This window comes from Staurois parvus, unplaced genomic scaffold (genome assembly GCF_062004578.1).
Source record: "Staurois parvus isolate SC_StPar_1 unplaced genomic scaffold, SC_StPar_1.0 ptg000254l, whole genome shotgun sequence".
Lineage (NCBI taxonomy): Eukaryota > Metazoa > Chordata > Amphibia > Anura > Ranidae > Staurois > Staurois parvus.
In genome coordinates, this window is record NW_028318050.1 from 1,074,109 (window position 1) to 1,090,687 (window position 16,579).

At 43.4% G+C, this 16,579-nt stretch overlaps 1 protein-coding gene across 1 annotated transcript in view; it reads right to left on the reverse strand.

The window, feature by feature from the left end:
* The window catches only part of LOC149459567 (uncharacterized), a 172,752-nt gene that overhangs the window by 65,784 nt on the left and 90,389 nt on the right, over positions 1-16,579 (reverse strand). Inside the window, exons 7-8 of the mRNA XM_089680930.1 lie at positions 8,922-8,966; positions 8,818-8,837 (exon numbers count right to left, since the gene is read on the reverse strand). Coding sequence (XP_089537056.1) covers positions 8,818-8,837; positions 8,922-8,966 — 65 coding nt within the window. The remainder of the gene's footprint in view (positions 1-8,817; positions 8,838-8,921; positions 8,967-16,579) is intronic.

Below are 16,579 nucleotides of genomic sequence, written 5' to 3' on the forward strand. Positions count from 1 at the left end.
TGAACGTCCTCCTGTCCAAGTTGCTGGTGCTGCAGTCCCTCCCTTTCCAACTGGTGGACTCAGCACCTTTCCGAGAAATGATGGCTTGTGCCGCGCCGCGGTGGAGAGTGCCAAGCCGTCATTTCTTTGCCATAAAGGCAGTGCCAGCCCTGCATTCACATGTAGAAGAGATGGTGGGCCAGTCTTTGAGCATGTCGGTCTCTGCCAAAGTGCACGGCAGCGCCGACGTGTGGAGCTGTAACTACGGTCAGGGACAGTACATGTCATTTACGGCCCACTGGGTGAACGTGGTGCCGGCACAGCCGCACCAGCAACTTGGACAGGTCACGACGCTTTTGCCTCCACGTTTGCACGTCCTTGGTCCAGCAAAGATGTCCGCCTCTACCACCTCTTCTTCCGCCGTGTCCTCAGCCGCCACCCCCGTGCCAAGTCCCATTACCCGACCGGCATATCACATGTGCAGGGCGCAACGGTGTCACGCTGTGCTGCACCTGGTATGCCTTGGCGAACGTAGTCACACAGGGGAGGAACTTCTGAGTGTAATGAACAGAGAAATCGACAGATGGCTGTCTCCGCGCAAACTGAAAATCGGAACCATGTTGACCGACAACGGAAAGAACATGGTGTCTGCTCTGCGTCAAGGAAGGTTGTGCCATGCGCCATGCATGGCTCACGTGTTCAATCTGGTTGTCAAGCGGTTCCTAAAATCCACCATCCCACTGCAAGACATCCTTAAAATGTCACGTAAACTTTGCATGCATTTCAGCCATTCCTACACCGCAAAGCACACCCTCCTTGAGCTGCAGCGGCAGAACGGAATTCCACAGCATCGCCTGATCTGCGACGTTGCAACAAGGTGGAATTCAACCCTACATATGTTAGACCGCCTTTACGAGCAGCGAAAGGCCATCACCGATTTCCTGATGTTACAAGCGGATAAAGGTACTCCCCTGTGTAACTTCGATGTCAGCCATTGGCAGCTCATGCGTGACACCTGCCGCTTGCTCAGGCCCTTTGAGGAGGCCACGCTATTCGTGAGTCGGCAGGACTATGGGATGAACGACGTCATTCCTCTGTTGCACGTCCTGGAACAAATGCTGTTAACAATGGCTGGTCAGGGTGCGGTAGACGTGGCGCACAGATCTCAACGCCACATGACCCCTGAGGGGGCAGGACAGGAAGAAGAGGAGGAGGTAGAGGCGGACATTTGTGCTCAGGAATTATTGAGTGAAATGGGTGGTTTTTCCACTCAGCGGACAGGAGTGGAGGAGCAGGAGCATCTGGTAGAGGAAGAGGAGGAGGAGACAGAGGACCCAGACGCACCGTGGCGGTATGCTGTGGAGATGGAGGCAGGGAGTCCCTCGCATTCCTTGGCACAAATGGCCCATAGCATGCTCGGTTGCTTGCGTAGCGACAGCCGAATAATAACCATCAGACAGAGGGATGACTTTTGGCTGTCCACCTTGTTGGACCCTCGCTACCGTTCAAAAATGGTGGCCTTTTTCACACCTGCTGAGAGGGAGGCCAAAATTACGTACTATAAAAACCACCTATGTAGTCAGTTGGTCTCTGCCTTTCTGCGCCAACGTCCATCCTCAGACACTGTGGGCCCTGTGCGCTCGCGTTCCGCTGCCATGGCAGCAGGGGAGGGGTGGGGTGGTAGAAGCAGTGGCAGCTCCACCAGCAGCGGCTGCCTCAGTCTGCAGTCGATGATGAGTAGCTTTCTTCACCAGCGCAGTGAGGAAACTACTAACCAGCCGCAGCAGCAGCAGCATCAGGTGGACCTGGAGCAGGACCTCAAACAACAGGCTTGGGCCTACTTGGACAGCACCCTGCCAACCGAGGTAGACAATCCCCTTGACTACTGGGCAACGAAACTTGACCTTTGGCCCCAACTAGCTGAATTTGCCCTTGAAAGGCTGTCATGCCCGGCCAGTAGCGTGGCATCGGAGCGCGTGTTTAGTGCGGCAGGAGGTATTGTAACTCCGCGGAGGACACGACTGTCCATCCAAAGTGTGGAGAGACTCACGTTTGTGAAAATGAATCAGGCGTGGATTAGTCTGGATTTCAAACCACCAGTTCCTGACACAACTGACTAAATCCGCCATGAATCATGCCACAAACATGTTATTATTTTTAACATAGGCCTCTGTATGGCCTTCAATTTAAGCTGCTTACGCTTCGCCACTCTGCCATGGGCCCCTGTACCGCCTCCTCTTGCTGCTGCCAGGTCCAGAGTGTGTCATGGGTCCCTGTACGGCCTCCCATTGCTGCTGACTTCATCGCCAGACTCTGCCATGTGCCACTTTCAGGTCTCCTTACACTGTTGGTGGGTTCCATTTTGTGATAGGGTGCTGTATGGCCTTCCATTGCTGCTGCCTCCACCGCCACCCTGCGCCATGTGCCTCTGTCGTCTGCTCACGCTGCTGACGGCTTCTGCTTTTTAACCGAGGCCTGTGTTTGGCTTCCGAATACTGCTGCATCCACCGCCAACCTTGCGCCATGTGTCTCTGTCGTCTGCTCACGCTGCTGACGGCTTCCGCTTTTCAACCTAGGCCTGTGTATGGCTTCAGAATAATGCTGCCTACACCGCCACCCTGCGCCATGTGCCTCTGTCGTCTGCTCACGCTGCTGCCAGGTCCATACTGATTCATGGCCCCCTGTACCGGCTCCTCATGAACGTGGTTCAGCGGGTTTGCATCACTTAACGGCAAACCGTTGACAAACGCTGTACCGCCTCCTCATGCTGCTGCCAGGTCCAGAGTGTGTCATGGGTCCCTATACGGCCTCCCATTGCTGCTGTCTCCATCGCCACACTCTGCCATGTGCCACTTTCAGGTCTCCTCACACTGCTGGTGGGTTCCATTTTGTCATAGGGTGCTGTATGGCCTCCCATTGCTGCTGCCTCCACCGCCACACTGTGGCTCCACACTCTGGTTTTGGCCCCGTGACTGCCCAAATGAGTGAAGTGTGCGGTGATTCTAAGATCGACGGCACTCATCTGCATGTCATACTGACTGACAGTATTATTTCTCTTCCCCAGCAGACTCCAAGGGCATTTAAATTAAAGGTACAGTGTTCTGCACTAATATAAAGGCTCTCTGAAGCCTAGAAACACCCTTTTTATAAGTTAAATTCGCAGCGAATATATTCGGCTCGAATCGAATTTATTCCGCGAATTCGGCGAATCAGCCGAATCGAATTTTTGAATAATTCGCTCATCTCTAGCGATCACATGTGCAATGTGTCAGTGAGTGATGACATCATCACCATCCCACAGCCTGCTCTTCTAGTGCCTGCTGGGCCTGCTGATCTGTGTCAGTGTTGGTGGTGGTGTGTTGTGTTGGATCTGTCACTGTGTGGGATCGCTCAGTTCCGGTGTTCTCTCTCTGTGTGTGGGCTGGGCTGCCTGCTGTCACAACATTTTACCTCCCCCCATTGCCTAGGGAATTTCAGCCTGGGATCTGTCAGAGTGTGGACCCATCATCCTCCCCTCACTGCCACCGTCACCCTACCACTGCCAGTCACAGATATAGTTCCTCCCTGACATTGATCTTGTCTTTAATATTGGTGCTGGTGGCATCTTATGGCACTTATTTTTAATAATAAAAAAAATGCAGCAGTTTTATTTTTTGTTGATTTAATATTATTTTCTACTTTTTTTTTAAATTTAATTACATTTTTTTTTTGGGGGGGGGGCTCAAGTAGCTGGTCTTGCCTAGGGCAGAAAATAGTCTAGCACCTGTCCTGCGTATACGTACTGTATATATGAGCGGTCTTCAAGTGGGTAATATGTGTACAGTGTCGGTTTCAATTTGTATCCCTACCCCAGGCAATTTCAACATTCAACCATAAAAGTTAAAGAACATTCAACCAATAGAGAAAATGGCCTAACACTGTAAGCTAAGAACATTTTACCAAAAGGGTGAATAATATGAGGGAGAACTCAGCATTGTGTACACAATCTATGGAGATTCCATCGGAAACATCTGAATGGGTGTTCAGCTGAGAAAACCTCCAGTGTGAAGGGAAACATTTAGCAGCATTTTTACTACCCCTGATAAATGTGATAACTTTCTGCTCAGGGCTCCTGGTTGTTAGGGAGCTAGCACCCGCCAGCATCCTAACAACTTTGTTGTTTCTTTTTCGTTAGAGGACACGTAGCAGCCTGGGATGAGTCAGTCTGGGAGTGAAGCAGTGCGTTCACCTCAGTACAAGCTGGGAGGTTCTTCCAGGGAGGACAACTTGTTAGCAAGGAAGAAGTCGTCCCAGAGTAAGGTCTGAAGGCAGTCACTAACCCACCATGCTAGCAGGCGAGGACAGTGTGAGTACTCCTACACCCCTTGGGGATAAGGGGAGAGGGCGGTCAGGTGCAATAACCAACTAGTCTTCATCCAGGACTGCTTAACTGCAAGCTCTTGGGACCTCCTTCCTCAGGGATACCCTCACAACAGCTGGCTGGAGAGGAGGATTCATCTGGGGTCTGAGGAGTTACACCAGAAATGACTATAGCATTCCTTAACAGAGATTGTTGCTATTTTTTTTTTCTCTTTTTGATAGTTCGATATGTTGTACATAGTTGCTAAGAAATGTATCCTCAATTGTCGCAGTTCCTTGAACATCCCATATACCCCTAGACCGGGTGTCGGCAACCCGCGGCTCCAGAGCCGCAAGCGGCTCTTTTTCACCTTTGCTGCGGCTCCGGAGCACACTGCCCACCAGGTGACAGACAATAGAGTTGCCATAACTCAGTGGTCGGCAAGCCGCGGCTCTTCTGTGTGCCGGGCGCCCGCTCCCCTCCCTCCTCTCGGGCGGCCGCCCCAAAAGTCAGGACTCTGCAGCTAGCCCAGCAATGGGCAAACTATGGCCCGGCGGACCTTTTAATCCGGCCCGCGGAGCGTGGCAAACATTGGCTGTCAGGATGTAGGCGGGGCAGCGTGACGAACTCCTCTCCTCTCACAGTCCGCCCTGAAGACCGGAACGGCGCGGGAACACGGTGAGAGGAACGCGCGGAGCAAAGGTAAGTGAATTGACACAATATGGGCAATGAATTACTATAGGGGGGATGAATTACTATAGGGGGGATGAATTACTATATGGGGGATGAATTACTATGGGGGATGAATTACTATATGGGGGATGAATTACTATGGGGGATGAATTACTATATGGGGGATGAATTACTATATGGGGGATGAATTACTATGGGGGATGAATTACTATATGGGGGATGAATTACTATATGAGGGATGAATTACTATGGGGGATGAATTACTATGTGGGGGATGAATTACTATATGGGGGATGAATTACTATGGGGGATGAATTACTATAGGGGGGATGAATTACTATACGGGGGATGAATTACTATGGGGGATGAATTACTATATGGGGGATGAATTACTATGGGGGATGAATTACTATATGGGGGATGAATTACTATGGGGGATGAATTACTATATAGGGGATGAATTACTATGGGGGATGAATTACTATGGGGGATGAATTACTATATGGGGGATGTATTTTCAGTTTTAAAAATGTGGCTCTCAAAATAAATTTCAATCGTGGTTTTGGCGAGATTTGGCTCAGTTGAAAAAAAAGGTTGCCCACCACTGACCTAAGCCTATGATTGTGATTATGACGATACACTGTGGCCCTGATTAACCCTTTGCTTACTGGGCCCTTAAACCCCCTTCATGACCAGAGCGCTTTTTTCAATATATGCAGTGTCAGATTTGTTTTAAATGTTGCAATGGTTTTGCGGCTCCCAGTCTTTTTTTCCCTTCGGAAACGGGTCCAAGTGGCTCTTTATGTCTTAAAGGTTGCAGACCCCTGCCCTAGACCTAATCTAAGCTGTTAACCCCTTAATAAAAACAACTAATAACCAGCTCATGGACTGTTTACTGACTCTGAGGGTACAAGTGTGGAACTGCACTGCACCTATTGTTTATCTTTTTGGAACCCAATCATTTGACTCCTTCCAAATGACACCTCCTGGTCATTGCAATGTAGACAATGGTGCTAAGTAATTTGTATGGAATTTGTTAATGATAACAAGAAATGCAGTAAAATAGATTTCCCATAGCCACCAACAATATATATTCCAGCAGTAATAGACCCCCCCAGCGACAATAGATTACCCGCAGCAACAGACCCCCCACAACAAACTACTCCATAGCAACAATATACCCCAAACAGCAACAATGGATCAGCCAGCATCAGTAGACCGTCTAGCAGTCATCAACAGTACACCCTTCTGTAACAGTAGATACCTTCCATCAACAATAGACCCTCCAGCAACATAAGACCAACCCCAGCAACAATAGATTCCCCACCAGCAACAACAGACCTTCCCAGCACAATAGATCCCCTCTAGTAAAAATAGATCCCCAGCAGCCAGTATCAATGGACTCTCCAGAACAACAGAGCATCCCTTGCCATTACATAATTTCAGTGCTGAAGGTGCCGCAACTCTTCCCCCGTGTTCTTGCTGAAAAAAGGTTGTGCTTTTGCGGGATGATGAGACATTTGCGTTGCGTCCCCAGTGTGGGGACGGGGTTGTCATATCAGTGAGACTATACACAGGTTTAAGGTTTGACATAGAAGGATACTCCCTTGAAACACATTATCACCCCTTCTGATTTACGTACGGTGGTGTTGGATGCTGCATGTGGCTGACAACTGGCTATGTACTGAGCGGTCCCTCCAGGTTGGCATTGGGGTTGTGAGCCGCCACCGGTGTGTACGGCCTCACTGATGTGAAATCCCGATCTCTACACTTCCTGCTGATGTACAGGTACCTACAGTAGATGTAAGTGTGCTTTTTATCATTTTAATGAAATGCTATTGTGAATTTTAATTGGAAACCCACTGACAGCTGATGAGTCATCGGTTGTTAACCATTTCAATACCGTGCAATTTTACACCTTCCTGCCCAGACCATTTTTCAGGCTTCAGCGCTCTCACACTTTGAATGACAATTGCGCGGTCATACAACACTGTACCCAAATTAAAATTTTATCATTTTCTTCACACAACGAGAGCTTTCTTTTGGTGGTATTTAATCACCACTGGGGTTTTTATTTTTTGCTAAATTAACAAAAAAAGACCCAAAATTTTGAAAAAAAACATGTTTTTCTTTGTTTCTGTTATAAAAGTTTACAAATAAATAATTGTTCTTCATAAATTTAGGCCGAGATGTATTCTGCTACATGTCTTTGGTGAAAATAACCCAAATTAGGATGTGTTATTTAGTCTGTAGGAAAGTTATAGAGTTCACAAACTATGGTATAGATCTGATTATTGATCAATCCTGAAGTACTGACAGCCAATCTAATTTCTTGAGGTCCAAGAATGTCAGAACAGGACAGATATCCCCCAAATGACCCCTTTTTGCAGAGTAGACAGTCCAACGTACTTCATAAGAGGAATGGTAAGTTTTTTGAAGTTGTATTTTTTTTGTCATAATTTTTCGGAAAATTAAAAAATTAAAAAAATTATTTTCACTATTTTTTTTTTACATACTGTCACCAGTGCAGTACAGCGTCATCATATAACTGGCATGGCGGTGATCAGGGACACTGACTGGTGACAGTATGAAAAAAAAAAAAAAAAAAAAAATTATTTTTAATTTTTTATTACATTTTTTTTATTTTTTTTTAAGATTTTTTTTTCATATTTTACTATGACCAAAGCAGTACAGTGTTACCATAGTAACATTGTACTACTTTGGGGAAGTGGTCAGTATTTTTTTTTTATTTATTTTTTTTACACAATTTGCCTATAGCAAAGAATTACTTTGCTATAAGCAAGCATTTACCTGAATGAAATCGATTCATTCAGGTTTTTTTTTTTTTTGTGCTTAGCTGTGATTTGGTCACAGCTAATCACATGACATGTGCATGTGATTAGCTGTGACCATTCACAGCTAGGCAGTAGTACACAATGGATGGCATGAATGAAGCCATCCATTGTATACAACTGTCATGTGACCTGCTGTGATTGGTCACAGCAGGTCACATGGTACCAGCAACGGGGGCCGGTACTCAGATCTGTCATCGGCCGTGTCCGAGGTACACGGCCGGTGACAGATCGCGCCGCTGCGAGGCTCTGCATTAGCGCAAACTGCGCATGTGCGGGTGCACGCCAAATGGCGTGCACCCGGAATGCCGCAGCACTTTTGAAGCCGGGCGGCTAATGGTTAAGGACGCGGCGGACAGCTATTGTTCAAGACATTGGTGGCTGGGGGCTCCAAAAATTTGCATCTGAACAGCTGATTTGTAAATTTGTGAAAACGGACAGGAAATTCGCACCGGACATGTGTGAGCAAATTAGGCGGTCCTGAGGCCCCTGTGAGTGCGAGGCTCTAGGCAACCGCCTGATTTGCCTAATTAAAGAGCTGCCTCTGGTTCCCAGTCACCCATTGCTAGTCTGAAATCCATTTTACCATTGTATTGTATATATGATCATATCATGTCTTCACCTGATCCCCGGTCTTCAGTTACCTGCCCTGAACAGAGGTAGTGGGGGCTTTAGATACTCATTATTGGAGAACAGACCAAACACACAACCCATGAAAGGAACAGAGGCTGTAAAAATGAGATCTAATCAGCCTCATCATATATTTCTCTAAATCTATCAGGTCTTTGATCATCTCATATAACTGCTAAATGTGTTCTGTTAACATTAATAAAGAATATTTTAATGTCTTCCAGCTGATTTGAGTGGAGAATCTCCTATTACATATGTAGAAGGGTTGTATTTTATCATTTTATACTCAATTGTTCTATACATGGTTATTGTAAATATTCTTACCTTAAATATGCTGCGGGTACCTAAGTGAAGTAAAAGAATAAAGTCACAATAAGGTCCAAAAAAATGTAAAGAGCCGATCACAACTGAAAACACAGACTACTTACTGCGTATGATTTTTCTGATCTTGCCTATTTTTTCTTCAAAAGAATCTAAAACAAATGGAAATAGAACAAACAACGCCATTACTACGTAAAAACAGAGTTTTGGGGTTTTTTTTATAGGGAACATCTTCTAGTTTGAGAATCTGTTTAATATGAGTGTGATCAGAGGAACAATAACATGGCAATGGAGGGCAATAGGGATCAACTTCCACATGGTCCAAATGTTTGTACAGTATACGGAAAGGGAGAAGAGATTAAATCCTTTACAATTGTTGAGTCTTCATAAATAATCCAGGATGATCAGATGTTTGAAGACTTATCAATGTGATCTCTATCCAATGCTATGAGTTTTTTCCCTGCAATCAGCTCATCAAGTTTGCCCATTCTGCTACTGAAGTGACATTTGTAGACTTCCAATGTCTGGGAATTATTTGTCTGGCAGTAAAGAGAATACATTGTAAGCCATACACATTTAGATTTCTCTCTTTCAATCCAGTGATAAGAGAAATTACTCAGCATCTGAAGCTCTCAGAATACTCTAGCAGGGACTGGATATGACTGAATGATACATCTCATTGGATCATACATCTGATTGAATGCAGACGCTGTTTAATAATTTTCCTACCGGCCCTTATGATTTTCAGATTAAAGGATGTGGGGAGGGAGAGTGCCAAAATGGTTACCCTTGACTCAATGTTGGCCAGTTCTGGATGAAATTCGCTAGATATGTGGCCAGCTTTAGTATCGACATTTTAGTGTAAAACATATTGTGGGGTCAGGATAATTTTTACATTTCTGTGTCCCCTATCCCCCTAAGGATTCCACTACTTACCCTCTCCAAGATCCAGCTCTGCTGTCTATGTCCCCATCCAATGCTCCTCTTTCAGATTGAATGACACCCAGCATTCCCGAGAACCCATCACCTGGGCTCATAGTGGAACACTCCATAGAAGAGCATTCAGATGTCACAACATGAGCATCATTCTATCCAGCAGTGAGGATGACCTACCAATGCTAGGGAAAAAGAGAAAGGGACCCATTTGTGTGACTGTCAGAAGACAGCTGGAATTAAGGTGTGTATCTTTCAAGTCTGAAAGGAGGTGTTACATGAGGATGTTACAGTTGGAGTTGAATTTATTGGGATAATATTGTCTCTTTTCTTTTTTTTTTTTTATAAATATTTATTTATTTTTTCAAGTCATATACAAAAAATGTCAACATTTCTATTAAAATAGTTATCTAAACAGTATTTTCTCCTTATGTAATTTTTTTATTTATATACATAACTTCCTTTTCCATCCCCCCTCCCATAGACCCCCACCTCTATCTCCCTATCCTCCTCCCCACTCCCTCCCACGCTCCACCTTTTCTCTTGTCACGTTAACTCCATATACTTCTGTTGTTCCTAAACCCCATTCTAAACCCACTTCCAGGAGTGTTATCTCTTCATATATTTCACCTTTGCTTTGTATTCTTCCCATCCTTTCCATTTTTTATTATATATCTCCAACTTTTCCTCATACGTATAGTATAATCTTTCTGTCCCGGATATCTGATTAACTCTATCCATCCAATCCTTCTCAGTTGGCACCTCTCTTTTCTTCCAGTACCTGGGGATCAGACTCTTTGCTGCGGTTAAGTAGTGCCATATCCCCGAACTCTTATATGTTTTCGTTGAGAGTTCTGAGATATGGAGGAGACATAGTTCTGGATCCAGTCCTATATTGATTTTAGTAATTTTCCCTATCAAATAAACTATCTTCCGCCAAAACACCTGTATTTCTGGACACTCCCACCACATATGATACCACGTGCCCACCTCTCGACAACCTCTCCAACACATCTGTGACGTTTCCGTATTCATCTTGTGCTCCACATTAGGGGTAATGTGCCATCTATTTAAACACTTATAGTTTATTTCTACTTCCCTCATACTAATATTTTCGTGAATTAATGTGAACATTTTCCTCTGCTCCTCCTCCTCTATTTTTCTTCCCATGTCTCTTTCCCATTTCTCTATGTGCGTTAATTTTGTGTCAGTGTCAAGTTCCATTAATATCGTGTATTTTTGCCATTCCGTGTCTACCATTTCCCCGTGACTCAAATATTCTCTTGAATGGATTACACTCTTTTCTAGTTCTTATAGGCTTTGGGAGGCTCTCAAAAAAGTACTTCAGTTGGTAATATCTTAGTCTATCCATCTTATTAAAGACTTCTCCCGTTCTTTCCTCCATATCCTTATATGATCCAATTTCCTCTCCTACCATTATATCTCTCAATTGCGCCTCCTGTTTTATGATCCATTTCCCTGCTATACTATCCTTACCCGGGATGAAGTATTTTGTGTTCCTAAGGAGTATTAATTGTGAATTAAAAACCCACCCCTTTTGTCTGTGTAGTAAATCCAATTCTTTTAAAACGTTAAGAGTGTACATGCTAGTTCTCTCCTCTAATTCCCTATATTGTGCTGGTACCCAAATACTTTTACTTAAACTTATTCCACTCAGTGCTTTCTCAATTTTAACCCAACTTTTCCCTGGATTATGGATCCAGTCAAAGATTCTCGCAATAATCCCTGCTCTATAGTATCTCCTAAAATCTGGTACTCCCATTCCTCCTCTCTCTTTACTTCTAGTCAACGTTTCATAGCCTATTCTAGGTTTTTTATTTCTCCATATATATTTTATTATCATTTTCCTAAATTCTTTGAAATATGTCTCTGGGAGTTTAATTGGAATCATTTGAAATTTATATAATACTTTGGGGACAATTACCATCTTTATCAGGTTTATACGCCCTATCCACGATGGATTCCCATTTCCCACCCTCCTCAGCTCCTCCTTGATCTCGTTTAATAATGCTATATAATTGGCTTTATAAAGGTTCTTAGTTGAGGCTGATAGTTTTATTCCTAAATATTTTAATTCTTTATATCTCCAAAGGAAAGGAAATTCCTCTTGTAGTTTTTCTTTTTCACTATTTTTAAGGTTTATATTTAAGATTTCAGTCTTTGTCGGGTTTATTTTCAGGTTTGACAGTTCCCCATACTCCCTCAATGCTTTCATTAAATTTGGAAGTGATGTTCTGGGGTTTCCAACAAAAAACATCAGATCGTCCGCATACGCCACTACCTTGTGTTCTCTATCTCCTATCTTTATTCCTTTTATGTCTATATTCTTCCTAATCCTAGACAACAAGGGCTCCAGTGATAACACATATAACAATGGAGACAATGGACATCCCTGTCTTGTGCCGTTTCACATCTTAAAATGCTCTGATCTTCCTCCATTTACCATTATGGTGGTGGTAGGCCCTCTATATAACTCTCCAATCCACCCTCTTATTCTGTCTCCCAGACCTAGCGCTTCCAGGGTGTCCATCATAAAACCCCAACTTACTCTGTCGAATGCCTTCTCAGCATCTATCGACATCAGTATCATTGGGGTTTTCCTTTTTTAGCCTCCTGGATGATCAACAGTGATCTCAGAGCATTATCTCTACCCTCTCTTCCCGGGACAAACCCCACCTGATCTCTGTGTATCCACTCCGGCATCAGTTCTTTTAGTCTATTTGCCAGCACCTTTGCAAATATTTTAGTGTCTACATTCAATAGCGCTATTGGATGATAACTTGAACATTGCGAGGGGTCTTTATCTTCCTTCTATATCAGTACTATATTGGCCTGTAGAGATTCTCCCCTCATCTCCATCCCATTCCCCAAGGCGTTCATATAGATCTTCATCTTCGGTATTAATAGCTCTTTATATTTTTTATAATATTTAACCATATATCCGTCCGGGCCCGGACTTTTCCCTCCCGCCATGCTTTTGAACGCTATTTCTATTTCCTCTGAAGTTATTTCTTCCTCTAAAGAGTTCAGTTGTATTTCTCTTAATTTTGGTAGGCCTGCCTCCTCTAGGTATATCTTTCTTTTCCCTCTATTTACTGTTTCCGTTTTCTTAAATATGTCCTGGGGTATGATATTATACAGCCCGTTATAATACTCTTTAAATGTTATAGCAATATCCTTGGTTGAGTGTACAAATTCCCCCTTGGAATTTCTTATTTTCTCAATATAATTTCTATTTTTCTTCTTTCTTAAAGTTCTCATTAAATACTTTCCCGGCCTATCTCCCCATCTATACCTTTCACATGTTATTTTATTAAAGACTCTTCTTTTTTCTTCCTCCATTACATTCTCCAATTCTTCTTTCTTCTTTATTAACAGCTGCATTATCTCCTTAAATCTTTCCCTTTTGTGCACCTGTTCAATATCATGTATTTCATTTAATAATCTGTTTATCTTTTCTCTCCTTTCTTTTTTCTTTTTTGCCCCCATTGCAATGAGAAGACCTCTGATGTAGGCTTTATGTGCTTCCCACACCGTTGCAACCGACACATCCTCTGTCTCATTCTCTTCAAAAAACCATTCAATTTCCCTCTCAATTCTTTGACCGATCTCTTCATCCATGAGGAGTGCCTCATTCATCCGCCACACATATCCCTCTCGCTCCTCTCTACCCCTTTTTAGCTTCATTGCAACCAGGGCATGGTCCGACAGAGTGCTTTCTCCTATTTTTACTTCTCCCACCCTCTCTATCATTTGATGTTCTACTAATATGTAATCTAGTCTAGAATAAGTCTCATGTACTTGCGAAAAGAAAGTATAATCTCTCTCCTTCATATTCCTGATTCTCCAGATGTCCACCAATTGACACTCATGCATCAGTTTCTTTAACCTTCTCATGGACTTGCTTTCCTCTCTCCGCATACCAGAATTAGTGTCCATCCGCCGATCCATACAGAGGTTAAAGTCTCCCGCTACAATCATACACCGTCTTTTAAAATCCATCAATCTCTTCAGCACTCCTCTCATGAATGTCTCTGGCTTCTTATTTAGACTGTATATATTTGCTATTGTGCACTCAGTTCCCTGTAGTTTACCTCTCAAAAATAGAAACCTTCCCTCCAGATCCGTTAATCTCTCCTCAACCTCAAACCTTATATTTTTAGCGAAGCCTATAGCAACTCCTTTTGCTCTTTTGATTGGTGAGTCCGCATAAAACCATGTGGGAAAATATCTGGTCCTCAATCTAATCTTCGACTATCTCTAAGTGTGTTTCTTGCAGAAATACCACTGAAGATTTTCTATGTTGTAGTTCTTTAAATAACCTAAATCTTTTTCCTGGACAGCTTAACCCTTTTACATTGTAGGTTATATATTGGATTTCTTCCATCTTACTCTTTTCCTCCTGCCTCCTTTTTCCTCCTTACTTGACTCTTTCTTATTCCTATAGAGCGTTTTTATCCCACTAGCCTTTTCTCCCCCCTTATCCCTCCCCCCCTCTCCCTTCCCCCCCGTTCCCCCCCCCTCCCCTCCATCCCCCCCCCCCCCGGCACCAATGCCATCACTCCCCCCCTCCCTCCCCCCTCTTTTTAGGCCTTCGCTTTGCCTAACCATCATTTGTGGATCTAGCATCCACCTTTGATATAATCCTTAGGGCTACACTCCTCCCATGGACAGCCTCCCCTCGATCCAGATCTCCCCATTGACCCCTTTTCTACTTATACTTCTTAACAAAAAGAAGAGGAAAAGGAGTTAAGCTAGAGGGGTGAGGGAGTAAACAGGTGATGGAGTGGAGGCAAGAGGGAGAGAAAAAAAAAAAAAGAAACATTTCTTCTCTTCCCTCCACTCTCCCCTCCGCCCTATCTCCCCCCCTCCACCAGTCTCCACCCCTCCCCTCTATTTATTTCCCCCGGGTTCTTCCCATCCATTAATTTCAATTCTCTGCATTTTCAGTCTATCGCAGAAATTTCTCAAGTCCTATGGGAACCTCAATTGGACTGTTATTCTATTTTTCCATCCTATTAAGCACTCCGGTATCCCCCATCTATATTGCACCTTCTGTTTTCTCATCTGCTCCAGCAAAGGCCTCAGAGCTCTCCTCCTTCGGAGAGTCTCCGGTGACAAGTCCGCATATATTTGGATGTCCATTTCTCCATGTTTTATTACTGGTTTTCCCTTAGTTTTCCTCCAGATTCTTTCCCGTTGCTGCAGTTCATAAAATTTAACAAGTATGTCTCTTGGCCTATCTTTCTCATATTTCCCCTGGATTTTCCCATTTCTAGAGATCCCTTCTATATTAGTCCTTTCCATATCAGAGTTTCCCATTATAAAGTTCAGTATTTTACAGACCGCCTCTTCCATTTGTTCTCCTTTTAGGCTTTCCGATACCCCTCTTATTCTTATATTTCTCCTTCTTTCTCTATTCTCTTGAATTTCCGCCTTGTACAATTTTTCCTGAACTTTTTCCATATTAATTATCTTCTTTTCTAAGTCGGAAATAATCCCAGATTATTTCCTAATATTGTCTCTTTTCTAACCCCTTGACGCAAACGTAACACAAATATGTGGCCTCACAGAACTGGGCTATTTTCCATGGGGCCGCATATTTGCGTACCTGTCTTTCTGTGCGCTTCCAGCACAAAGACGGTGGTGTCACTGAGAGCACCGGGTCCCATTCTATCGGAACCAGGGATTCCCGATTCCGGGTCACATGATCGCTGTGATAGCCAAATCAGAGGCTATCACAGTGATCTGTCACTGAACAGCCCCTGGCTTTTTTTTCTCTATGAATGGAGGAGAGAGATACATTGTATCTCTACCTCCTGTCATAGAGGGAAAAATAAAGTTTGTATAAAAAAAAAAAGCTAAATAAATATTAAAAAATAAAAGAAAAAAAAATAAAGAAAAATACCTAGATCAAGGTTTGATCTAGTTCAGTGCCAGGGTAAGTGTTTGTGTCAAGGTCTGGGTCAAAATGTCAGGGTCAAAGGTCAGGATTAAAAAAAAAAAAAATTGGTATCAGTGTGTTTTAGGTAAAAAAACATAACAAAAACAAAATGTGCACTGTTGTTTCAGGGCTGTACTATAGGTACAAACAACATACACATATATGGTATCGCTGCAATCATCAAGAGCTGGAAAATTTACTTTGGGTTGTTCTTTGGTGGTAGGTTATGGTAGTAACAAGAAACAGACAGCTAAATTAAAAATATATATTTTTTTTTATTATTTTGGGCCAGTTTTCCTTTGATAATATAAAAAAATCAGGAGATATCCATTACCATTTAACACCAAATGAAAGCCCAATTTGTCCTGAAAAAAACATGGTATAATCCACCTGGATGTACAAAGTAGTTGTAATGATACGGACGGTTTTACTAACACATGTCAAAGCTGCAAAATTGTGCTTAGGCATTTAAATTTGTTTTACCCTTAGGCTTGAAGGGGTTAAGGAACTGTTCTTACCATTTATAGGTATTCAGGATAAATTCCCTTATAGGTGATCCAAAGTACTACTTAATAGTTTACACTCACTGGCCTCTTTATTAGGTCCACTGTGCTAATACCGGGTTGGACCCTCCTTTACCTTCATTCTTCATTGCATAGATTCATCAAGGTGTTGGAAACATTCCTCAGAGATTTTGGAGTTACTGTTGCATTTCTATCATCTGGAATCAGTCTGCCCATTCTCCTCTGACACCAACAAGACATTTTCCTTCACACAACTGCCGCTCAGTGGATATTTTCTCTTTTTCAGACCATTCTCTGTAAACCCTAGACATGGTTGTGTGTGAAAATCCCAGTAGATCAGCAG